This window comes from Dendropsophus ebraccatus, chromosome 4 (assembly GCF_027789765.1).
Source record: "Dendropsophus ebraccatus isolate aDenEbr1 chromosome 4, aDenEbr1.pat, whole genome shotgun sequence".
Classification (NCBI taxonomy): Eukaryota; Metazoa; Chordata; class Amphibia; order Anura; family Hylidae; genus Dendropsophus; species Dendropsophus ebraccatus.
The window spans coordinates 93,146,842-93,173,197 of NC_091457.1; the positions used below are offsets into that span (position 1 = coordinate 93,146,842).

General features: G+C 43.3%; 1 protein-coding gene across 1 annotated transcript in view; it reads right to left on the reverse strand.

Annotated features, from left to right (window-relative positions):
- Positions 1-6,578: 6,578 nt before the first annotated feature.
- Positions 6,579-26,356, reverse strand: part of ZC3H18 (zinc finger CCCH-type containing 18) — a 97,326-nt gene continuing 77,548 nt past the window's right edge. The window contains exons 13-19 of the mRNA XM_069966285.1: positions 26,150-26,314; positions 25,932-26,063; positions 22,569-22,729; positions 21,915-22,123; positions 20,937-21,033; positions 12,064-12,157; positions 6,579-7,370 (exon numbers count right to left, since the gene is read on the reverse strand). Coding sequence (XP_069822386.1) covers positions 7,166-7,370; positions 12,064-12,157; positions 20,937-21,033; positions 21,915-22,123; positions 22,569-22,729; positions 25,932-26,063; positions 26,150-26,314 — 1,063 coding nt within the window. The 3' untranslated portion in view covers positions 6,579-7,165. The remainder of the gene's footprint in view (positions 7,371-12,063; positions 12,158-20,936; positions 21,034-21,914; positions 22,124-22,568; positions 22,730-25,931; positions 26,064-26,149; positions 26,315-26,356) is intronic.

A 26,356-nucleotide genomic window follows, 5' to 3' on the forward strand; every position in this document is an offset into this window, starting at 1 on the left:
GCTAGGACTATGGCATCTAGGGATTAAAGAAGCTTCTTTTTTTTTTTTTTTTTGCTTCCCCAGCAGCAAATGGGTGAGTTTATTTACCTGGGCTGATCATATGGAGTGGCTTATGTCTGTGTTTTAACTCCATTCAGAATCCGCTGATGCCCACGTGACCTCTCCTGAGGCTCTTCCAAGTCTATAGGGGCCAGAAATCACTGTCTTCTATGCATCTCTATGAGAGCACTATCAGAGAGGCATATAAGACAGGGACTTAAAGTGACACTGTCACCCCCTTTGTGCATTCTGACATCTCTACACAGGTGTAAAGGGTAAATTTAGCGGTTTTCATACCTTATTTTATATCATACGTCATGGTGCTTGTTCAAGTAAAAAGTCATCTTTTATCAACTGCAGATTGCGTTTAGTGGGCGGGGCCTCACAGCATTAGCGCCACTTAGCCCCACCCACAGTGCCACTGTTGGCCCCGCCCCCTTGGCACCCATTGGTGGGCCGACCTAGAGGGGGTGGGGACTAGACCTTAAGGTCAGCTTGATCCAATGGCCGACGAGGGGGCGAGGCCAACGGTGGTGTTGTGTGCGGGGCTAAGTAGCACTAATGTCGCGAGGCCCCACCCACTTAACACAATCTGCAGTTGATAAAAGATGACTTTTTACTTGAACAAGCACGTATGATATAAAATAAGGTATGAAAACTGCTAATTTTACCCATTACATCTGTGTAGAGGAGTCAGAATGCAAAAAGGAGGTGACAGTGTCACTTTAAGGCCTGTTTAATAGTGCTGTAGTCTCAAGGCAGTGAGAGGGCAGGTCATGTGGGCATCAGCAGATTCTAAACGGACTTGCTGCAGGAGCTTTAATATATATTTAAAAACAAAACAAAAAAAAACAAAAACAGAATGCCAGTCACTAATGACAGATAGCAGCTGGAAACCCTGTGTATGGAATGGGCTCAGCTACTGAGATTACTTCATACACGGCTACACACACACATACATATATACATACACACACACAAAGATATACATTAACAAGAAAGCATTTAAAAGAATGCATGCAATTTTTAGATTGAGATTATAAGCAGCAGCTGGCAATACATGATTTACCAACAGTCCTTCACTATAAACAATATGACACTCCTGGTAATACTGATCACATTGCCGAGACTAGACAGACAGTTTAGCTTCTGATTATACAAAGAAAAGCAAAAAGAACTCAAATGAAGAAACACAGACCAGGTCTACACTGCAACCTTTTGTAGTGAAACTGATTGATTTTAAAGGTGTTGTCCAGCGGTCACCTTTTCTAACATATTGCTGCTGGTGCATATAAAAAAAACATGTTATCCTTACCTCTCCGCGCTCCCTCGTTTTCCTCTGGAGTGACAGCCCGCTTAGCCAATCACTGACTGAGCTGGGACAGGCCTGCGGCCAGTTATTGGTGTAGCAGGCTGTCACTCCCGAGACAAGTTTGTCTCAGAAGTGGAGGCTCTGCAGTCAGCAGGGGACACCAGCAACACCAGAGGAGGACACTGAGGGAGCGTGGACAGGTAAGGATAACAGGAGAGATTTATGAAGGTTGAAACGTCGCTGTGTGTGCCATGCTGGAAAAACTTTTTTTTTTTTTTTTTTTCAAATCCACCTGCGTCTGCCTAGGATGCTGTTTTTTTGCACTTTTAACGGTGGAGTTTTACGAAACCTCCGCTAGTAGCGTATGCCACAGAGAAGGCGCAGAAACTTACCTTCTCCATGGTGTACACCTATTGTGACCCCCGCTCACCTAATGGGCTGTGGTGAGGGCGTGGCCTCCTCCCATGTCAGGTTAACCATGATTTACGTCTGCTAGCATGTGTAAATCATGGCCGAAATCTACACCTGCTTAAAAGCCCCCAATTGACTTTAGACAGGCGGCTGATTCCACTCATGCCAGGCAGTTCTGCCAAATTTTGACTGAAGTGTACGGGGAAACTAAATAGCCACTGAGTTTGGAATGAGGAAATGCAGCCTAAAGATGCCTTCACACACACCAGATTGCAGCGAATTCCACCCTGCAAGTTCTGCAGTGAAATCTGCTGCGATTCCTGTGTCCTTTTCTATAGGTTTACATATGTGCAGCAGATTTTTCATTCGACTGCGAGTATGTAAAGCCCCTCCCCACTTAACCCAACGTTGCCTGGCTAATACATTATATCTGGCCGCGCTCCTGCAGGCTCCCTGGTGTCCCCCTCAGGCAATCAGTGGATGCAACGCACTGAATGTCTGAGCAGGACACTAGGGAGCGGGAAGCCTGAGAAGCAAGCAGGAGTGCGGCCTGGTAATGTATTAGCCGGGCAGCGTTGGCTTAAGTGGGAAGGGGCTTTACATTCTTGCAGCAGAATGAAAAATCTGCAGCGAGTATGTAAACCCATAGCAAAGGACAGTACTGGGAATCGCAGCCTGAAATCCGCTGTACTCCAGTACGTATGAAGTCACCATTAAAGTGATGGGGGAGCTGCCCAACCCTACAGACAGCAGCTCTCAGGATTAGTGGATGATTCCATAAACACAATGTAATGTAGAATAAATTATGTGGGATGAGAGTACTGGGCACGCTAATATTTTGTGTATTCCTGTAATATACATTGAAAAAAAACAGCAAATTATTTTCTAAAAAATTGTTCCCTTTAACCCCTTCGTGCTGCAGCTAGTTTGGGCCTTAATGACCAGGCTCATTTTTCAAAATCTGACCTGTCTCACTTTATGCGCTCATAGCTCACTGATGCTTTAACGTATGCTAGCGATTCTGAGATTGTTTTTTCGTCACATATGGTACTTTATGTTCGTGGCAAAATTTGGTCACTACTTTGTGTGTTTTTTTGTGAAAAACGTCAAAATATCATGAAAAATTTGCATTTTATGAACTTTGAAATTCTCTGCCTCTAAAAAAAGGCAGTCATAGCACATAAATTAATTACTAATTCACATTACCAATATGTCTTCTTTATTTTGGCATAATTCGGTAAACATTTTACTTTTTTAGGGTGTTACAGGGCTTATAAATTTATCAGCCAATTATCAGATTTTTGTGAGTTTCAAAAAGGGATTTTTTTAAGGGACCAGTTCTTTTTTTTAATGGATTTAGGAGGCTTGTATACAAGAAACCCCCGTAAGTGACCCCATTTTGGAAATTAGACACCTTAAATTAATCTAGGGGTATAATGAGCATTTTGACCCTACAGGGGCTTGAGGAAAGTATTTACCATTAGGGTGCCTTCACACCTACCGTATCGCAGTAGAAAATCCGCTGCGGATCCGCAGCAAATTTAACTAAATGAATGAATCCGCAGCAGATTTGTAAGTGCGGATTTGATGCTGTGTTCATTCATTTAGTTAAATCTGCTGCGGATCTGCAGCGGATTTTCTACTGCGATACGGTAGGTGTGAAGGCACCCTTAGGCTGTAAAAAAATGGAAAATTCAAAATTTCCAATAATAGATTTGTTAAGATTAAAGTTTCTCATTTTCAAAAGGAACATGAGAGACAATGCACCCCAAAATTTGTAACGCAGGTTCTTCTGAGTAAAAAGGTAGCCCATATGTGGGCATAAACCACTGTATGGGCACACAGCCGGGCTCAGAAGGGAAGGAGCGCCAATTAGCTTTTTCAATGTAGATTTTGCTGAAGAAGTTTTTGAGCACCAGGTGCGTTTGCAGCGCACCTGTAGTGTCAGCGGAGTAAAAAAAAAAAACATAAGTCACCCCATTTTGGAAAGTAAACCCCTCAAAGAATTCATCTTGGGGTAGGATGAGCATTTTGACCCCACAGGTATTAGAGGAAAGTATTCAAAATTAGACAGTAAAAATGAAAAACACAAATTTTTCCAATAAAATGTTTGTTCAGTTTAAAATTTTTCAATTATACGAGGAACATGAGAGACAACGTACCCCAAAATCTGTACCGCAGGTTCTTGTGAGTAGAACGGTACCCCATATGTGGGCGTAAACCACTGTAGGGGCACATAGCTGGGCTCAGAAGGAAGGGAGCACCAATTAGCATTTTCAGTGCAGATTTTTCTGAAGACGTTTCTGAGCACTAGGTGCATTTGCAGTGCCCCTGTAGTGTCAGCGGAGTAAAATCCCCCCATAAGTCACCCCATTTTGGAAAGTAAACCCCTCAAAGAATACATCTTGGTGTGCGGTAAACAGTAAAAATGAAAAACTAGAATTTTTCCAATAATATGTTGGTTTACTTAGAAATTTCTAAATTTCACGAGGAACATGAGAGAAAAAGCACCCCAAAATTTGTAACGCAGGTTCTTCTGAGTACAATGGTACCCCATATGTGGGCATAAACCACTGTATGGGCACACAGCGGCGCTCAGAAGGGCAGAAGCGCCAATTAGCTTTTCTAATGCAGATTTGGCTGAAGAAGTTTCTGAGTGCCAGGTGCGTTTGTAGAGCCCCTGTAGTGCCAGCGGAGTGAACCCCTTCCATAAGTTACCCCATTGTGGATAGTTCACCCCTCAAATAATTCATCTTGGGGTGTGTTGAGCATTTTGACCCCACAGGTATTAGAGGAAAGTATTCAAAATTGGCCGGTAAAAGTGAAAAACTAGAATTTTTCCAATATGTTCTTTTAATTAGAAATTTTGCAATTTCCCGAGGAACAGGAGAGAAAATTCACCCCAAAATCGGTAACGCAGGTTTTCCTGAGTAGAACGGTACCCCATATGTGGGCATAAACCACTGTATGGGCACACAGCCGGGCTCAGAAGGGAAGGGGCACCAAATTGCTGAAGCAAAACCGCAGCTAGTAATAGTTATTAGAATAGCACAGTTACTAAAATACAATAAAAAAATGAGATTACAGGTAATGTGCGGTGGTTACGGACAACCTGCGGTGGTTATGGGTAATCTGGGGTGGTTACGGGCAACCTGCGGGGGTTACAGGCTGCCTGCGGTGGTTACGGGCAACCTGGGGTGGTTACTAAAAATCTGGGGTGGTCTCAGACAATGTGCTGTGCTTACAGACTACCTGCGGTGGTTACAGACTACCTGCGGTGGTTACAGACTACCTGCGGTGGTTACAAACAATCTGGGGTGGTTACGGGCAATGTGCTGTGCTTATAGACAATCTGGGGTGGTTACAGACAACCTGGGGTGGTTACGGGCAACCTGGGGTGGTTACGGGCAACCTGGGGTGGTTACGGACAATGTGCTGTGCTTACAATCTGGGGTGGTTACGGACTACCTGCGGTGGTAACGGGCAACCTGGGGTGGTTACAAATAATCTGGGGTAGTTACGAAAAATCTGGGGTGGTTACAATCTGGGGTGGTTACGGGCAATGTGCTGTGCTTACAGACAATCTGGTGGTTACGAGTAACCTGTGGTAGTTACAGGCAACCTGTGGTGGTTACAGACAATCTGGGGTGGTCACGGGCAATGTGCGGTGGTAACGGGAAACCTGCGGTGGTTAAGGGAAACCTGCGGTGGTTACGTGCAATCTAGCGTGATTGTGGGCAACCTGGGGCGGTGACTGGAAACCTGTGGTGGTTACGGGTAATCTGGGGGGGGGATGGGGGTTAGGGGTAAAATCTGGGAGTAAACCTGAATTATTACTATAATAAAAAGTGTTTTATTTTATTTGTATGTTTTTCACTTTTTGTACACTTACACTTTTTTTTTTACTGTACTACTATGATCACTGTGATATTTCTATCACAGTGATCATAGTTTAGTGACAGGGACCAATTTGGTCCTTGTCACTTTAAATTTTCAGACAGGCTCTTTGCTTCTGCAGCGCATGCGCACTGCAGAAGGAGCCTGGACAGCGAAGAGAGATGATCTGGTGAGCAGATCTTCTTCAGGGGAGGGGGGGGTGAGGGGCTGGGGGCACTTGGGGGACCACAGAGCACTTTTTATCCCCTGTCACCATTGATATATGGTGACAGGGGATAAAAAGTGACTCTAAAACGCCGGCCAGCAGCGAAAACAAGCGATCAGCGGTATAAAGTATATACTGCTGATCGCTTGTACGATCGTTGCCCCATGCTCTCTGCTTTTCTGCAGCAACAACTTCTCCATCACTGTGGACAGACAGTGATGGCCGCCGGGGGAGGGGAGGGTTAGTGACTGGGCACTAGGGAGTTAATCCGGGGGGGGGGGGGGGGGGGGACAACTACTCTCATCTCCTCTCACCGTGGATTCACAGTGAGAGGAGATGAATGACTGCAGCAGCGCCGGTAACACCCGATACCGGCGGCTGCCGTTATAACGTTTATAACGGCGATCGCCGGTACGGGGGGTGGCCAGGACTGACCCCACACACTGCCCCAACCCCTCAGCTACCTCCAGTAGCTGGGGGGATGGGGTGGGGGCCCTACCGGCATCGCAGCTCCATCGCCGTAAAAAGCTGACGGCAGCAAAATAGAGCCCATTAGTGACCGCAGTAAAAAGCCGTATCGGCGGTCACTAAGGGGTTAAGCAATTTCTTAGTTTGTTTTTCTAAAGCCTTGGGATATCAATAGAGTAATTTGAAAATTACATTTTTCATACATATTAATTTGGCAAAATAAAATGGACAGAAAGTAACAGCAAGAATGTTTTATCAAAATACTTTATTTCAGGGATAAATCACCTGTTCCAACCCCCTCCCCTGCTGCAAAATATGAACAGGTAGACAATTCCAAGCAAAGAGCGCTGCATGATCTTTTACGCTGCACCACACGCTGCTGTCCCTCTCATCTTTACCGAGTAAAATGGGCAAATTCATACAAATAAAAACGTCTAAATTCTTGGCAAAGATCAAATAAATGGGGGAGGGGGTTGAGGCAACAGACGATAGAGACTGCAGACTGTGTCATCTTAGTGGGAATCAGACAGATAAGTAGCCAGCGTCTGAAAAGACTTAAAGTAGTTCGGGATGGATGACCAAAAACAAAAATAGCCCAGAAAATAAAATAAAAACAAACCCTAAATGAATCCTCAGGAAGAGCGACAACACATCAGGTCATTGGTCATACTGCATCTGCCGCTCAGCCTCTCCTCCACATATAATCATTCATTTCTCTACAGCAGAATTCCTTGTGCCTCCAAACCGTGACCACGCTGATGCTTGTATCGCACAAGTTAAAAAAAAAAAAAAAAAGTCTCTGTAGAAACTCTTGGTGGCATGCAGCTCTGCTGCTATACTTTGCCAGGTATTTTGGCTCTTTTCCGAGCAATAGCGTCTTCCACTGCTTTGAGCTGTTTGAGGAGTTCTTCTCTGCGGGATAAGGTGCTCGCTTTGCTGGTTTTGGTGGCAGAGGCAGAGGGGGCTGCCTCTGGAGCTTTCCCTGGGATGCTGGTGACTTTGCTTGAACTCTTCAGTGGAGGAGAAGCTGGACGTTTCCTGAAGGAGAATAAAGGCAAATTACGATTAGAAAGTCTAATAAAAATATTTTTTTCACGCCCCACCCCTTCCCAGCATTATCTCCAGGTCACCATAATGGTCCACAATTCAGAGCTGCATCATTAGCAATTTTACAAAATATAATTTTCTGTTGTTCACACCCAAAGGCCAAAAAACTGTAAAGATCAATACCAGCTTAGAAATTGTATTCAGTCTAGAAAATCCTCTGTCTGGCTTTTCCCTCAGCAACCAATCATAGCTCAGGTTTTATATATTAAAGTGGTTGTCCAGCAAAAATCTTTTTCTTTCAAATCAACTGGTGTCAGAAAGTTACATAGATTTGTAATTTACTTCTATTAAAAATCTTAAGTCTTCCCATACTTATTAGCTCCTATATGTCATGTTTTATTTTCAGTCTTACATGGTGCTCTCTGCTGACATCTCTGGCCGAGACAGGAACTCTCTAGAGGAGGAGAGGCTTGCTGATCCTGACCTGCAGTCAGTAAATCTTTAGCACCTGCTGTATTTATTCCCTGTCTAATCCTTTGTCTGTGGCATTGTTCAGCATAAGGGTCCGTTTACACACACAGATTATCTGACAGATTTTTGCAGCCAAAACCAGAAATGGATTAGAAAAAAAGAGAAATCTCAGTCTTTCCTTTATGACCGGTTTCCTGTTTATAGTCCGTTCCTGGCTTTGGCTGCAAAAATCAGTCAGATATCTGTCAGATAATCTGTGTGTGTGAAGGGACCCTTAGGCAGCTTTAAACACACCTCATTCCTAAATGTCCCATTAAATATATATATATGGGTATCAAAGAGAAATGGTCAAGTATGCTGTAGAGGCTGGTCAGAGGTGGAGATTGAATGCTGCTGAGACAATATCAAGTTGAAAAAGGAGTACAGAGCTAGTTATAAAAAAAAAAACAAAAAAAAAACTGGCAGCAGGGTTTCAAATCATTGGTAAGATCCCAGATGGGACCCTACCCGTATCTCATGGTGGCAGCATGCACCTATTGCCAGGTTGTTGTTTTTTTCTCTACGAGGAAGGACGTCCCATTAAAGGGGTATTCCCCCCAAGAGCTTAAAAAATAAAATGCTCCCAAACCTAGCTGATCATACTCACCAAGTCCCCCTGAGAATTTTGAGCCGTCTCCCATCTTTCTAGCTGCTGCCGTTTCATAGTTATGAGTTTTTTGAAAAGCCGATCTATATCCAACATGGCGCTGGCCAGAAAACTACATCTCCCATTATGCAATGCTTATGCCTGATTGGTCCATGATGTAGCAGAGCTGATATCCACAAGATATAGCATAGTTGAATGACTTGTGTAGCAGAGGTGAATGACTTGTGTAGCAGAGGTGAATGAGTGATGTAGCAGAGGTGAATGAGTGATGTAGCAGAGGTGAATGAGTGATGTAGCAGAGGTGAATGAGTGATGTAGCAGAGGTGAATGAGTGATGTAGCAGAGGTAAATGAGTGATGTAGCAGAGGTAAATGAGTGGCGTAGCAGAGGTGAATGAGTGATGTAGCAAAGGTGAATGAGTGATGTAGCAAAGGTGAATGAGTTGTGTGGCAGAGGTGAATGAGTGGCGTAGCAGAGGTGAATGAGTGGCGTAGCAGAGGTGAATGAGTGGCGTAGCAGAGGTGAATGAGTGGCGTAGCAGAGGTGAATGAGTGATGTAGCAGAGGTGAATGAGTGATGTAGCAGAGGTGAATGAGTGATGTAGCAGAGGTGAATGAGTTGCATAGCAGAGTTGATTGCTGTGAGTGAGCATGTGATTCGCGGGGGTCTTGCCGCTTGTCAGTCGCAAGGGGCGCTGTCTGGGATAAGGGGGCAAGGGGGGGGGGGGATGCCATTCGAGATGGGGGGGGATGCCATTCGAGATGGGGGGGGGGGGGGATGCCGTACGAGTTGCAGGGCGGGTGGGGGTGCTGTCTGAGATGCGGATGGGGTGCCGTCCGAGGTGCGGGGGAGGGGTTTGATGTCCGAGATACGCGGGGGGTGGGTGGGGGTTTGTTTGCCGTCCGAGATGCGGGGAGTTGTGGCCATCGGGCGGGATGCGAAGCGGGCGAAGGAAGGGAGCCTGCAGTGCAGCTGGCATATCTGCACCCCGACTCCTGCACAACTATAACGCCCAGCATGAACGGGGGCTGAGCATGCTGGGAGCTCTCTGAGATAGAGAGGTGTGCAGTCTGCGGTGCGCGGTGCTGTCCGAGATGCGGGGGGGGGGGGGGTGGCTTTCAGAGATGCGGGGGTGGGGGGGAGAGTTGGTTACCGTCCCAGATGCGGGGCAGGGGGTACTGTTCGAGATGCGAGTTGCCGTCCAAAATGGGGGGGGGGGGTGTTTAGCCGTCCGAGTTGGGGGCTGCGGGCATCGGGCGGAATGCGGGGCTGGCGAAGGAAGGGAGCCTGCAGTGCTGCTGGCATATCTGCACCCCAGCTCGTGCACAACTATAACTCCCAGCATGCACGGATGCTGAGCATGGTGGGAGCTCTAGTTCTGCCCCAGAAGAGCTGTCATGGGGGAGGGGGGGTTTCGATGGAGGGTGGCCCTGGCCTGTACTGGGGGGAGCTGCATTCACAGCAGCGGCCATCGGGTGAGCTCCGGGGGGGGGGGGGGGGGGGGGGGGGGTTCGGGGGGGGGGGGGCTGGAGGAACACGTGATGCCGTCACGGAGGGTCGGGGCCAGGAGCAGGGAGCGTGTCGGGTTGGACTGAGATGTGATGATTCTATACAATCTGTGGCGGTGAACGCATCTGGATAACAGCAAAACTGTGCAGAATCCATAATAACTTTATATTGGTAGGTAGTCACGGTCCCCTGGGCGTTCTTCCGCTGTAATCACGCCCCTCTGGGCGTGATTCAAATGGCAGAGTGGCTGTGGCGTCACTCGGGAGCGCGCCTTGCCCAACGTCGGCGCGCTTACGTACTGATGCTGGACGCCGCCGCATATGCGCAGCCGCTTCCATTCCGGTTGCACTGCGCCTGTGCAGAATAGCCTCGAACTCCGGCTAACAGGCTATTTGAGGCTATTCTGCACAGGCGCATGTGGAAGCGGCTGCACTGCGCATGTGCGGCGGCGTCCGGCATCAGAATGTCACAGCTACTCAGCCATTTGAATCACGCCCAGAGGGGTGTGATTACAGCGGAAGAACGTCCAGGGGACCGTGACTACCTGCTAGCCGAACACCGCCCAGGTGACTACCTCAGGTAATTAGCATACAGGGCACCAGTTTTATAAAGTTACTTTGCGGCTTACACGGGGAAGGCACGGAGGCTATGGAAACACGTGTGGCAAGTGTGCTGTGTGCTCTAACAGCACATTTCAAAAGCTCTATATGCTTGTTTCCAGTGATTGGTTCCCTTTAAGATATTATCTATACTTTCAGAGTGAACCTTTGCTATAACATAATTCTAAACCACAGTACAGGAGTAGCTAGTAAGCAGAGGCTGCATGTTACATTCAAAATATTTCACACTGTTAACAGTGAACATTCTGTATAACATTCAGCGTTTAATGTATAAACTGTTTAATAACAGGGTGGAGGACATGCTTATTATTTCATATGAGATAACTGGGGTCTCTTGTACACTATGAGATAACTGGGGTCTCTTGTACACTAAAAATCACGGCTTTCCAATGAAATGGAAACATTTTCTAAAAATGGCCTTACCTCATCAGTCCATTTTTTCTATATTAATAGCTTTTAAAAATGTGATATTGCATTTACTTGGGTTTATCAAGGTTAAAAAAAAAAAAAAAAAAAAAAAAAAAAAAGCTTTGTTTCAGAAACAATGCTGTACCTGTCCATGGTCTTAGTATTAAAGCTGAGCTTCTGCGAAGAGAATTGGGTTGAGCTGCAATAATAAACTTAAAGGGGAACTCCGGATAAGAAAAACTTGTTTTCTATTAAAAGTACATTAAAAGTTAAATATATGTGTCTATATAATGTATTACCGTATCTGTACGGTTCTGCCACACTGGTAGCTGTTGACATGTTGGAGTGTCATTGCAGTACTGCAGCGTATTCACAAAAATGATGCAGTAACACAAGTAAATTATGCTAAACGGCAGAAAGGATCAGAGCTTTATTGTGTGGCTCAACTTCAAAGATAACAGATGCTTGATCATAATATGTGCGTGGAAATGAAAAGAAAAAAAAATCCAAAAAGTTCTTTACTTTATTCCAATATCAGCGTTACAGGTAGAGAATATAGTGTGCTGTTACAGGTAGAGAATAGAGCGTGCTGTGTGGTGTTACAGGTAGAGAATAGAGCGTGCTGTGTGGTTGGGACCACAATGAAATCATAAGTTACTGCAAATAATTCAGTAACACAATGTAACTGCAATGTGTAAACACAGCCTAGATGTTCTGCAACAGCGTTGGGCAGGGAATAGGCAGGGTGGAGGACTGTGATGAACAGCTGAGGGAAAGCACTCCGGAACCTGTAGTACTGTGTACAACTGATAAACCAGGAAGTGCAGAAACACAAAACAGAACAAACCCCCCCCCCCCCCCCCCAAGCAAATGGATTTTTGGTAGTTTCAAAACTGGAGTAGATAAGTAGGTAATTAATGCTTTATGCTTCTGCAGAAGTTTCATTTTTTTAACCTCTACCTGGAGTTCCCCTTTAACCTGTGGACAGATGGGAAGAAGCCAATTCTGCTTCCTTTAACCCTTCACATACCTGTCTGTCTGAGTAGGGGAAGGCTTAGGATTGGGTACACGCTGTCGATCGGCTTTTGGTGAAGGTGGTTTTCCAACTTGCTTGCGATCTCGTGCTGCATCAAAGAAGAAAATTACATTTTATGGACTTTTGTTATGAGATATTAACAAGATTGGAAATAAACAGAATTTTTTACCAGAAAAGTGCTGACTTAAAAAAGTTTTTCTACTATCGTGCTCTCAGAATTCAAAGGTTCCTTTGTTGTGCACTACCCAGGCGAGGCGGCTGCTACTACTTGCTTGTTATAAGTCACAGCTATTACAGTTCATTTTATTTTTGGGCAGATGGAAAATAAATTTGACAGTAATAGTAAACATCCAATTTCTAAAAATACTTTGTATTCTAGAAATAGTAGGTGAACCTTTCCTGACAGGTAACAGAGGAACCTTACTGTGTAAACAGCACAAATATCACAAAGCAGAAAAACAGCATCAACCTGACCTCCCCTCCTGAGGAATGCAGTAATATGAATGCTCCTGTCTAGACCAATACGACAGAGTACAGAGTAGCTTCACTCCTCTCCAGTCAGGGCAGGCAACAGATTTTTGAGCACCCTAATAAAACAGAAATTTGTACCTGCAGCCCCCTTCTCTACATGACATTATATACATCTGCTAATCAAGACTTAGATTACACTCCGTTGTAGGTGTAGTGCTTTGTGGAAAAGGGTTGTTATTGTCCAGTCCACTGCAGCTAGTACTTAAACAAAAAAAAAAATGCATGCGCAGTCCTTTAAATCTATTTAAAGGAGAAGTCCGGCGAAAAAATTTTATTAAAGTATTGTATTGCCCCCAAAAGTTATACAAATCACCAATATACACTTATTACGGGGAATGCTTATAAAGTGTTTTTTTCCCTGCACTTACTACTGCATCAAGGCTTCACTTCCTGGATAAAATGGTGATGTCACGACCAGACTCCCAGGCTGTGGCTGCTGGAGAGGATGATGGCAGGGGGATGCTCAGTGTCCCTCCAGTGCCCTGTGTCCCTCAGTGTCCCTCTGCCAGCAGCCACAGCCCGCACAGCTCTGGGAGTCGGGTGGTGACATCACCATTTTATCCAGGAAGTGAAGCCTTGATGCAGTAGGAAGTGCAGGGAAAAAAAGCACTTTCCCGTAATAAGTGTATATAGGTGATTTGTATAACTTTTGGGGGGCAACTCAATACTTTAATAAAAATTTTCGCCGGACTTCTCCTTTAAGGAAATTCAGTAGTTCACACACATTAGGAGTATTTTTCTTGTTTCCTACCATTTCAATCTTATTTGACATTTGTCAAGGGATTTGTCTAGTGATATACCATGTATAGGAAAGTCTACCTGTGTAGCAGAGTTTAAAACAGAATTGCTGGCCAGGAGGTACAGCATGTGGTAGGAGTCTATAGACACAGGTAGGCATTCATGGCATATTATTCTACAGACTCCTTGACAAATGTCAAATAAGACTGAAATGTTGGAAAATAAGATATATCTTTCTTCTGATGTCTATAAACAACTGAACTGCCTTAAATAAATTGTTGTTTAACCCCTTTAATGCAACATCTACAACATGTCTACTTTATGGTGATGTCATTTGGTGAACGTCCTTTTACTTTTTAGGATGTTAGAAGGCTTTGAAATTTTGCAGCGATTTTACAAATTTTCATGAAAATTTAAAAATCTGATTTTATTAGGGACTATTTCAGTTCTGGGGGGGGGGAGGGGGGGGCAGAGGCAGCAGGAGGAGGCTGTGTGACACAGCCTCCTCCTGCTGCCCGATCGCTGCTACGGATAGCGGGGGGAAGCAGGGAAAGAATGACGTTCTGGGAACTTCTGCTGAATGTTGGATAAAGCCCTAAGGCTATGTGGAAAACATGGATATAGTCATTGGCTGTATCCATGTTTTCCAGACAACCTTAGAGCTTTATCCAGAAGCCAAAACCAGGAACAGACTATAAACAGATAAACAGAGAACAGGTTGTAAAGGATAAAATTAGTCATTATAATTAGTCAATTATCTGGGTGTGTAAACACAGCCTTAAATTGTCGCCTGTATAAAGGATTCCTGTCCACAGACTCAATTAGTAGGTCAGACCCAAAACACGGCCCGATCTTCACAGCAAGCAAGCTGCTGCTCGTTCCCCCTCCCACTGCCGTTGCTATTACACACACCAATGCCGAGCAGGTAATAGCAGAGGGGTCGTGGAGAGCTGCCCGTGTGATCATTGTTCTTAAATGATGTCTGGTTTGGTGCAGTGTAATTCTTGTTTGGCTGTAGTTTTCCGTAGAACCCTTTGGGATTTGGGGTGCTGGTTCAGGTAGGCTGCGAGCTGTAGAGCAGAAGCATAGCACGTTTGGCCTCTCTGTGCAGAATAGTTTTAGTGTTCTTGCTGATATAGATAGAGATGCTGTTGCTGTTGGAGACATGGCTGCTCAGGTTATTCCCAATAGGGATGTTGTTTTGGATGGACCAGAGGGCAGAAGTAAAGGTTAGTAAGAAGAGAAGGCATCTTCTAATTAGTGACTCGATTGTTAGAGGTGTTGTGGTAGGACAGGAGGAGGATGTGATTAGAGAGGTGAGATGTCTCCCAGGTGCTACTGTCAGGAGGGATAGGAGACGGATTGTGAACATTGTGAAGGCTGCTAGTATAGATAGCAAGGTTGCTCTGGTGGTTCATCTTGGAACCAATGACTTGTCCCAAGGAGATGTGGATTTGGTTAAAAAGGAATTTCAAACTTTTAGTCTGGAGCTGGGCAAGATAACGGATTCTATGACATTTTCAGAGGTTTTGCCGGTCTGTAATCAGAACAACAAGGCATGTCGTATCTCAGAGTTTAATGCATGGTTAAGGCAGTGGTGTAAGGCAGAAGGTTTTGGGTTTGTTAGTCATAGCTTTTGCAAGTGGTGCAAAAAGGAGATGTTCAAGAGGGATGGTTTGCACCCATCACACATAGGTACACAGGTACTTGGTGATGAATTCAGATTGTTTTTGGACAGAAATTAAACTAGATGAAGGGGACAGAAGTATAATAGAGGAGGAGGATTTCTGTCCCCGACCAGTAAAGACAAATAAGTGTATCTGGATTGGTGAAAGTGCAGTGGTTGGTGCTGTAGACACAGTGGTTGGTGCTGTTGATGCAGTTGTTGGTGATGTTGATGCAATGGTTAGTGTGGTTATTGGTGCTGTAGATTCAATGGTTGGTGCGGTTATTGTTGGTAAGGAAGATGCTGTTGGTGCGGTAGATGAAGTTTGGAATAAAGGTATTATGAAGCTTAGTAATCTTCGGGCAATGTGTACGAATGCTCGCAGCTTAGGAAACAAGATCTGTGAGCTGACAGCCATTATGTCTAGAGATGATTTGGACCTTGTTGCTGTAACAGAGACCTGGTTCAAAGAGTCTAATGATTGGGACATAGTTATACCGGGATATATTTTGTACAGGAAAGACAGAGCAGAGAGAAGGGGAGGCGGGGCAGCCATTTATGTCAGGGATAGTCTTAAATCGACAGTCATCCAAAATACATATAAAGAGCTGGAGACTCTCTGGGTTTGTATGCAGTCCAAAAAAGGATCTGTTATTAGGATAGGTGTTATCTATAGGCCTCCGGGGCAAAGTGAGGACTATGATAATATGCTGATGGATGAAATTACTAAAATGTCATTAAAGGGGGACATTGTAGTTATGGGTGACTTCAACATGCCGGATGTGGATTGGAATATCCCTTCTGCATTTACATGTAAAAGCAAGAATGTAATGGAGACCCTTACAGGGGCATCTCTAAAACAGCTAGTGAAGTCACCAACCAGAGGAGAGAACATTCTAGATTTAGTATTTACTAATGGGGATCGGGTGTCTGAAGATAGAGTGGAAGAAAATCTAGGTTCCAGTGACCACCAGTGTCTATGGTTTGACGTACAAACTGACTGCGTGCAATCCTATACTACAACAAGAGTATTGGATTTTAGGAAGACAGATTTTAATAAAATGGGGGAGTATTTAGATAAAGAATTAAGAGGGTGGGATAAAACATCGGGAGCGAGCACTTAGTGGGCAGAATAAAAAAATGCCATATTAAAGGCAACTAGACTATATGTACGAGAAGTTAGCAAAAAGTAAAAGGAAGAAGAATCCATTATGGTTTACTAGAGAGGTTAAGGCCATTGTAAAAGGAAAAAAGGCAGCGTATTGGAAGTATAAGGAGACTGGGAATGAAGCTGACAAAGAGACATATAAAATTATACAGAAGGAGGCAAAGCAGATTATAAATGCTGCTAAAGCCTCAAAAGAAGAAGAAATGGCAAAATCTGTTAAGGAGGGGGATAAAACCTTCTTCAGATATATAAGTGACAGGAAGAAGAAGAAGAAGAATGGCTGCAGCATTACTAAAATAAGTAATGGGGAGAATACATTTATTGATGGAGATAAGGCGGTTGCTGACTATTTGAATAGTTACTTCTGCTCAGTGTTTTCAGAAGGCGGCCTTCACAATCACAGGATGGTTGGACACAGCATTGCCTCCAGCCATATGGGTTTAGCGCCAGTATTTTCAGAGGCTGAAGTTGCAGAGGAACTTGCCAGTTTAAAGCTGAATAAGGCGATGGGTCCAGATGGGATCCATCCCAGGGTTCTTAAAGAACTCAGATCTGTGATTGCTGCCCCCCTGACAGATCTGTATAACCAATCCCTGCTAACAGGAGATGTCCCCATTGATTGGAGAACGGTCAATGTTATACCAATCCACAAGAAGGGAAATAGAGAAGAGCCCAGTAACTACAGGCCAGTGAGCCTGACATCTGTAGTAGTGAAAATGATGGAAACTCTTCTAAAAAAGAAGATAATAGATCACCTAAGAATCAACAATTTGATGGATCCAAACCAGCATGGCTTTACTGAGGGCCGATCACGTCAGACTAATCTCATTGATTTCTTTGATTATGCCACAAAAGTACTGGATGAAGGTGGTGCTGTGGATATTGTCTATCTGGACTTCAAGAAAGCTTTTGATAGAGTTCCCCATAAAGAGCTGATAGAGAAGTTGAAGAAGATTGGACTTAATCCCTGGATAGTTCAGTGGATTTGTGGTTGGCTGAAGGATAGATATCAGAGGGTTGTTGTTAATGGTGTATATTCCGAGCAGAGACTGGTTACAAGTGGTGTGCCACAAGGGTCTGTTCTGGGTCCTATTCTTTTTAATATGTTTGTAAGTGACATAGGAGAAGGTTTGGTAGGTAAAGTTTGTCTGTTTGCTGACGACACAAAAGTGTGCAATAGGGTTGATATTCCTGGAGGTGTCAGTAATATGGAAAACGATTTAGCTTTGCTAGATAAGTGGTCCAAACAGTGGAAATTGAAGTTTAACGTTTCCAAATGTAAAATAATGCACTTGGGGAGGAGGAATCCTCTATCAGAGTATCACATCGGCAGTACTGTGTTGGAAAAGACTTCAGAAGAGAAGGATTTAGGGGTAGTGATATCAGACAGCCTTAAAATGAGTCACCAGTGCAACCAGGCGGTGGGGAAATCAAATCGTATGCTGGGGTGTATAGCTAGAGGTATAACCAGTAAGAAGAGAGATTGAGATCCCGCTGTATAGAGCTCTGGTGAGGCCACATCTGGAATACTGTGTCCAGTTCTGGAGACCTCATCTAAAAAAGGACATTGATAAAATTGAACGAGTCCAAAGACGGGCTACAAAAATGCTGGAGGGTGTGCGGCATAAACCATATCAGGAAAGACTTAAGGATTTGAATCTGTATAGTCTGGAGAAAAGGGAAAGGGGGGACATGATTGAAACCTTTAAGTATGTTAAAGGACTAAATAAGGTTCAGGAGGGAAGTGTTTTTAGTAAAAAACTGAGCTCAAGAACAAGAGGACACAATGAGAGGTTAGTTGGGGGAAAGATCAGAAGCAATGTGAGAAAATATTATTTTACTGAAAAAGTAGTAGATACCTGGAACAAACTTCCAGCAGAGGTGGTTGGTAAATCTACAATAACAGAATTTAAACACACCTGGGATAGACATATATCTATCCTAAGATAATAAGAAAGAAAATACTAAAAGGGCAGACTAGATGGACCCAGTAGTCTTTTTCTGCCGACAAACTTCTATGTTTCTATCATTAGCGGTCTGCTGCCACCGCTCCTATTAACACGTAGTGATGGCACCAAATTGTTGCTATCATGGTCGTTTGTCTTTCAACATGTTGAGAGACATTGAAAGACAGCAGTCAGCGGTCATCGTGCATGTCGGCTGATAGTTGTCTTTTATTACACTAAGTGATTATAGACCATAATGAGAGATTTATCTGACAGATTTTTGAAGCCATAGCCAGGAATGGATTTGAAAAGAGGAGAAATCTTAGTCTTTCTTTTATGACCTGTTCTCTGTTTATAGTCTCTTTCTGGTTTTGGCTTCAAAAATCTGTCAGATAAATCTCTGTGTATAGGCACCTTTACCTCTGCAACATGGGCAAGATGAAAAGAGCTTGTTAAAGCGACTCTGTACCCACAATCTGCCCACCCTAAACCACTTGTACCTTTGGATAGCTGCTTTTAATCCAAGATCTGTCCTGCGGTCCGTTCGGCAGATGATGCAGTTATTGTCCTAAAAAACAACTTTTAAACTTGCAGCCCCGTGCCCAACGGCCGTGGCCTAGATTGTCTATGCATTAGGATGGCACACCCTCTCTGTCTCTCCTCCCTGCCCTCCTCATCATTAGGAATGTTTCAGGCAGATTGTCTCCTATTCCTCAGCTGTGTTAGCCCGGCACATGGTCTGGATCGTTAAGGCACCTGTGCAATGTTCAGACAGGACTTTAATGATCTCAAGGCAGCTGCGACCACTTTCACCAAGAAATACATTGGTAACACATTAGGCCATAATGCATTAAAATCCGGTAATGCCCACAAAGTGCCACTGTTCAAGAGGGCACATATGCAGGCCCGTCTGAAGTTTGCCAATGAACACCTGTATGATTCTAGGAGTGAATGGGAGAAGGTGCTGTGGGGTCAGATGAGACAAAAATTAAGCTCTTTTGAAGTAACTCAACTCGCCATGTTTGGGAGGAAGAGAAGTACTGCCTACAACCCAAAGAACACCAACCCCACTATCAAGCATGGAGGTGGAAACATTATGTTTTAGGGATGTTTCTCTGCTGGGGGCACAGGACTACTTCACCAAATCAATGGGATAATGGATGGAGCCATGTACTTTAAAACACTGAGTGACAACCTTCTTCTCTCCGCCAGGACAATAAAAATGGGTCTTCTAGCATGACAATGACCCAAAACATACAGCCAAGGCAACAAAGGAGTGGCTCAAAAAGAAACACATTAAGGTCATGGAGTGTCCTAGCCAGTCTCCAGACCTTAATCCCATAGAAAAATTATGGGGGGAGCTGAAGCTCCAAGTTGCCAAGCGACAACCTAAAAATCTTTAGAGATTCTCTGATTTAGAGATGATCTGCAAAGACAAGTGGACCAAAATTCCTCCAGAAACGTGCGCAAACCCCAACATCAACTACAAAAAACACCTGACACCTGACAGCTATGCTTGCCAACAAGTGTTTTACCACCAAGTATTAAGTCTTGTTTGCCAGAGGTACCAAATTCTTGTTTCTTTCTGCAAAATGCAATTAAATTTATATAATTTGTACAATGTGATTTTCTGGATGTTTTTTTATATTCTCTCTCACTGTTAAAATTAAATTACCCTTAAAATTATATAGACGGTTCATGTCTGCCAGTGGGCAAACTTATAAAATCAGGCAGTGATCAAATAATTATTTCCTTTACTGTGTGTGTGTGTGAGATTATATAATATATATATATATATATATATATATATATATATATATATATATATGTAAAGTAGTCGTCACGGCACTCCCAATGTAGTGTAGCAAAAAAATGTATTTATTCCATAGAAATCAGCACAGCAAAAAATCAAGTGGCAACGTTTCTGTGGCCTCACGCCACCATTTTCAAGCCCAAACAAGTGAACAATCCATTTCCTTAAATACAGGTGTATCATTAAACACATCACATTCATTGGTTCTCACATATGTCAATCACAGGTGTTCATCTCAGTAGATTACCTTGCATGTGTGCATATATGCGGTGCACAAGGCTAGTGAAAAAATACAAATAAAAAAATTCATGCAAATACAAAAGTGCAGTGCACATTATTATACAACTAGTGTCCTATAGTGTCCATAAAGAGTCATATTGTCCATTAAACAAATCGCCAATACACGTAGGTATTAGTGACAGATATGCTTGAAAAGCCAGGACTGCACTTTTGTATTTGCATGAATTTTTTTATTTGTATTTTTTCACTAGCCTTGTGCACCGCATATATGCACACATGCAAGGTAATCTACTGAGATGAACACCTGTGATTGACATATGTGAGAACCAATGAATGTGATGTGTTTAATGATACACCTGTATTTAAGGAAATGGATTGTTCACTTGTTTGGGCTTGAAAATGGTGGCGTGAGGCCACAGAAACGTTGCCACTTGATTTTTTGCTGTGCTGATTTCTATGGAATAAATAAATTTTTTTGCTACACTACATTGGGAGTGCCGTGACGACTACTTTACATATTAGTGTGAAACCTGTGGTTGGAGGACGTGTGCACTGGCACCCACTATCTAAGACTGTGCTGCTGATTATACTTCAAGATATATATATATATATATATATTGTATATATATATATATATATATATATATATATATATATATATATATATATATATATATGTACACACACGCATACATACGCACACATATAGAATGTCACTGAAGTACTTCTACAGCATCTCCAATTTTATATTGCTTTAGAGCTTACCTCGCTCAGGGGACACATTGGCTTTTTTAGTAGGGGGGGAGCCTGGCCTGTCCTTGTCTGAAGGTTCATACCGCTTCCTGCTTCCCTTCTCAGTACCCTGTAAGAATGAAGAGACAGAATGAGTTAAATCGCTAATGCTTAGACCAGGTTAGGTTCACATATTCCTTGGGCTCTATTTGCAGTGCTCCATCGGAAATTCTGTTTATCTTGAAGGATCTGAGCGGACAAAAGAAATACTGCAGGAAGTCATTTTGTCTCTGCTCAGATCCTGCAAAATAAACTTGTCAAGCTGCAGAACATGGGTCTATCAGAATCCTGACATCACAGAAAGATGTCAGTCCCCGTTTGTGTATCCTGCTAAAATACATAAAAGAATTTGTGGGAAGCTTATCAAACAGGCACCCAGTTGAAAACCAATGGCTCTATAAAATGATTTGCTTAAAAAAATATAAATCAAGGGGATGGTTTAACAGGACAGTCAAAAGTGATGTGAACAGAGCCAAAAATAACCACTTTTATTATTGCCTATACCTAAGCTGTGCATGAGAGACAACTATACAAGACTTGACCAGCCACATGTGCTTCTTGCTACATAGCTAGCACATTTGCTATGTATACAAATCTTTGCCAAAAGCAGATAAGTGCAGGTGATCACTCAAAATACTTGTTCACAATTAGTTTGGTAGATAAATGTCACAAAAGTAATGGGAGCATCTTAAACTTTCCCATCTATCATGAGGATAGGAGCAGGAAAGTACAGCTACTGCCAGCCAGTAAAGTGATTTAATGGGGTTTCCGTCCTGTATATCATGCTGTTTGGCCAGCAGCCAACATCCCTGGACTACAGTTCTGCTCTGGTTAATGGTAAATTAGTGATGTAATTTATATAAGGAAACATAACCCTGCAGAGGAATTGCAGCAATGTCAGTGGCTTCTGCAAATGGATGACTAATGATAGTGCCAGGCTTATTACATCACCTTGCTCAAAAGTGTTAACTTTATCTCCTTGTGGGCACTGAAACCACTCTGGGGCTGGGGTGGAGCTGGGGGTGGAGGAGCAGCTTTGCTGCCACTGATGGGTTTTGGCAGTTTTGGTGGAGCAGCTTTCGGAAGCTGCGCAGTGGTGGGATCACGGGTCCGTTTCTCCTCCTTGAGCCGCTGGTCATCTTTTTTGCTTTTTTCAGAGGCTGCAAACATATGAAACAACATTAGACAAAGAGGTTTCCTACAGAAATTCTAAACAGAACCTGCCATAAGATTCATGCTGTGTGAACCACTAGCAGTATGAAACAGGGACAAGCTCCCGTATGACAACATATTAAAAAAAAAAAAAATGATTTTCATTCTAAATATTCATTAAAGTGATCCTCCAGATCCCAGTAAAGCCGCCTTGATTTATACCCACTCCACTTAAGTGACATGGCTGTTAAGATTCTCAGAATACCCTGAGCTCTTAGGCATGCATGTAATGTCATGTGGGGGTTCAGGAAAAGAGATTTTAAGCAAGCCCACAGTTACATATATGGCATATAGAATGGTAATGTGTCCATGATATAAATCTGTATGGTATGACACACCACTTGTAGCACGCTGCACTGATGCATTTATGGAGCAGTAATAGTCTGGGGTTACCTTTGTCCTTTTTCGGCTGTGAAGGAGTGGGAGATCGAGAGCTAGCAGAGGAGATGGGGCTAGCGAGATCGGCATACATGTCATCACTGTCAGCACTGCGTACAGAACTACTGGAGGAAGAGACACTGGAGACGGACGACACACTGCTTACACTCAGAGACCTGCAGGAATATACCAGTCACTGCATTACACATCTCATTCAGGCTGCAAACAGTATATCATTGGGAAATGCTCATTATCTGCAGGGTTTGTTTTTTTAATAAAAAAAAAAAAAACAATCTCAGGGACACTGGATCACATTAAAGGGTTTCTTCTTTAAATGTAAATAATATACTTTAGAATAAGCTTCCATCAACTATAAATTGGGATTTTCATCTCTAAACTAGCTGTAAACAAAAAATGGGCAGTAGGCAGCAAACCTTGAGGGAATCGGCTGCAATTCACATTCAAAAATGCTGACAATGTTCGAACAAGGAGACACCTTTCATATATCAGTTTGCGCTTCCATAACAGTAAAATGCTTTTATTCTCTAGTGCAAAGAGTCAAAGCCCCTTTCACAAGCCCCCAAATTGCTGAAGGCTCAACACCTCCTCCCATTCCTGTCTTTGTTTGAGTAACAGTCAGGGCTCAGCCTCCAAATCTCATTTCTGGGCCGTGCATCTGACTTGGGCCCAGATCTAGTGTGAGAACTAGAAGCGGGGCTCAGCTTCCAGGTAACTGTCAATCAAGCAGAGATAAGGATGGGGGGGGGGGGAAACAAGAGGGCATTACAGTCCTTAGTGCTTCAGGGTTTTTGACAGGCCTTTTTGACTCTTTGCACTAGAGAATAAAAGCATTTTTCTACATTATAGAAGCACAGACAGATTTAAGAAAGGTGTCATGTGTCTCTATACTGTAATAGCATTAGCAACATAGAACGTGAATTGGAGCTGGCAGATTCCCTTTAAAATAGAGAGGCATAGGAATACATTCCTCTATCTACCATGCCATCGGTTATCTTCTATATTACACTGAAAATTTGGTAAATAAAGAATTTTCAGAAAGCTGCAGAAAAGACAACTTTTGACATGTCAAAAGTTTTAATCGGTTGGGGTCTGAGCTTGCAGATGGTGGCTGATTAGAGGTAAAAGCAGAGAAGACCACGCTACTGAGCGGTCTGCGCCCTGCTCTGTCACTGTAAGGAGACAAGTGCCATACACTTGCATTATGCGGCTCCTCCCATAATGTAACACAGAGCTGGGAGAGAAATGTGCTGTGAGCAGCTTCTGCAGGCTTGTTCTCTCAATCGGTCACAGTCTGAACACCCCAACCACCTTAGTATTTTTTTTTTTTTTTTTTGTTAACAACTATATTACGGAACTGCTTTCTATTCAATTACTCAAAGTTTTTAGTGAAATGCCCTGAGCAAAATGCATATTGTATTGTCTAATGCAGGGCTTGAGTACGAACAGCTTGACACAGGGATGTTTGATGTTCTTAGAATTCTTGTCATGAACCACCCACTCATGCCTCACCCTAGCAATACCACAGTATCAATTTACCCAGTGTATTCCTTTAAATGGCTTACCAGATATAGTCCTGCACTATAAAAGCAGGGGTCTTCAAATCGGATTTCGGCTGACAAGTACACTGCCAAGCCTCTTACAGTGAATTCATTACTTTGCATGCAATACCCTTATACTTTAAAGGATGACAACAAGTGACCTGCAGTTGCCCAGCATGCTCAGAGTTGCAGTTTAACACCACATTCAGGTTGCATCCCACCTTTTTAATGCAACAGAATGAAGACCTTATATCATACATAAAGATCTCAGGTCATACAGCAGGAATAACCAGTAAACGAAAAAAAAAAAACCAAAAACTAAATTTATACCACTATCATAATGGAAAAAAAAACTCAGGCAAGGAAAAAGTTGTGGTTTTTTTTTTAACTTGAACTCCTAAACATAGAAAGTGCCTCTAATAACAGATCTGAGCATAAATATAGCAACAGATCAGAGTGCAGGAGGAGGTATTTCCTTGGATAAGTAGGGCAACTGAACCATGACATATAACATCCTAACGTAAACCATGCAACATGACTCTCCCTTCCCTTTTGCCCTTGTTGTGCTGAACTCACCTGGATTTCCTGGTTGTTTTATTTGTGAAAGGGGAAAAAAAATAAGGGGAAAATAAAAATAAGAGAAATTATTATAGTAAAGTAATAAATGACGTTCAAAAGGAATCATTTGTGTGTGTGTGTAGATAGACAGATAGATACAAAAACAATGCCATTAACACAAAGATCGCAATCAACTTAGCAGTGATCAATTTTTGCTTTTTTTGCCAACCAGTCTTTCCTTTCTGCTTCCCTTAGGGGCCTATTAGGGTGGCAGGGGGACACTGAGCATCCCTCTGCCATGATCCTCTCCAGCAGCCACAGCCCGCACAGCTCTGGGAGTCTGGTCGTGACATCACCATTTTATCCAGGAAGTGAAGCCTTGATGCAGTAGTAAGTGCAGGGAATATAGCACTTTATAAGCATTTCCCATAATAAGTGTACGTTGGTGATTTGTATAACTTTTGGGGATTAATACAAACGTTAATAAAAATTTTCGCTGGACTTCTCCTTTAATATCATCGGCCAATGGGCATGCATTGCTATGTGTTATCAGCAGACGGCTGACGACCGTGTAAAGAAAATAATAAAGTTCATACATTACCTCTCCACACTGCCCGGCATCTTCCTATCTTCTCCTTGCTCCTTGCAGCAGACTCTGAAGTCACAAGCCGCTCAGCCAATCACTGGCCAAGGCGGGACCACAGCGGCCACTCACTTCAGAGACTGGCTCTGAAGTTCTACAGGAGGCTGCAGTGAGCAGGCAGATGACAGGAAGACACGGGGGAACGTGGAGAGGTAACATGTATACTTTATTACACTTTTAAAGCAAGGGCTGCATGGACATCGCTAATGATTTCCATGCAGCCCTTGCTGCGTGATAATCGAGTCGTGTAATAGGCTCAGTAAACGAGCCTATCTAGCAGATCAGTGCTTATTTACTATATTAAAAGGGCCGTGTAATACGGCCCTTAAAGAATGGCATTTGAACTGGTTATCTAAAGTTATAGATCATCTGTGCTAAGAAACGACAAGAAGTATGTTTGAACACATTAACTAGAGCACCAGCATTGTATACAGATTCAGTCTGCATGACCATGCACTGACTATGGGAAAAAAAAAGTGGCCGCAAATCTGAACCAGCACTGCCAGAAGTGCCAGAGGATAGCCCCCCACAGATCATAAAGTCATAGCATATTATAGTGATATGCAATCAATTTATGATATGGAATAATTCTAGGAAAAAATTAAACTGCTATAATACCTGGATTTACGAGATGCGGAAGGGGAGAGAGATGCGGATGTGGAGCGTGAGGATCTGGATAAAGAGCGAGATCCAGACCGGGAGCTTGATCCACTGTAGCTGCTGCCGCTGATGCTTCCGCTTACAGTTCTCCTGTAGAGAGACAGAGAGTAGGCAAGTGATCTGAATGGCAGATAACATTTTGTATTATTAATTTTGACTGAGATGCAGTACTGTACCTTCTTGGCGGTGCTTTCCTCTTTGTTTCTTTTGCTCGGCCAATTCTTTTGTCGCCAGTTTTAGTCATCTCTGGGACAACTTTTGGAGGTTTCACTGTTGCAGTGGCGACTGCAACGACAGGTGCTGCTGTGGGAGGTGCAACCTTCTTCACAATTACTTTCTCGCTGAACACAGAAAAGCACTTTATTACAAATACAAAACTCTAA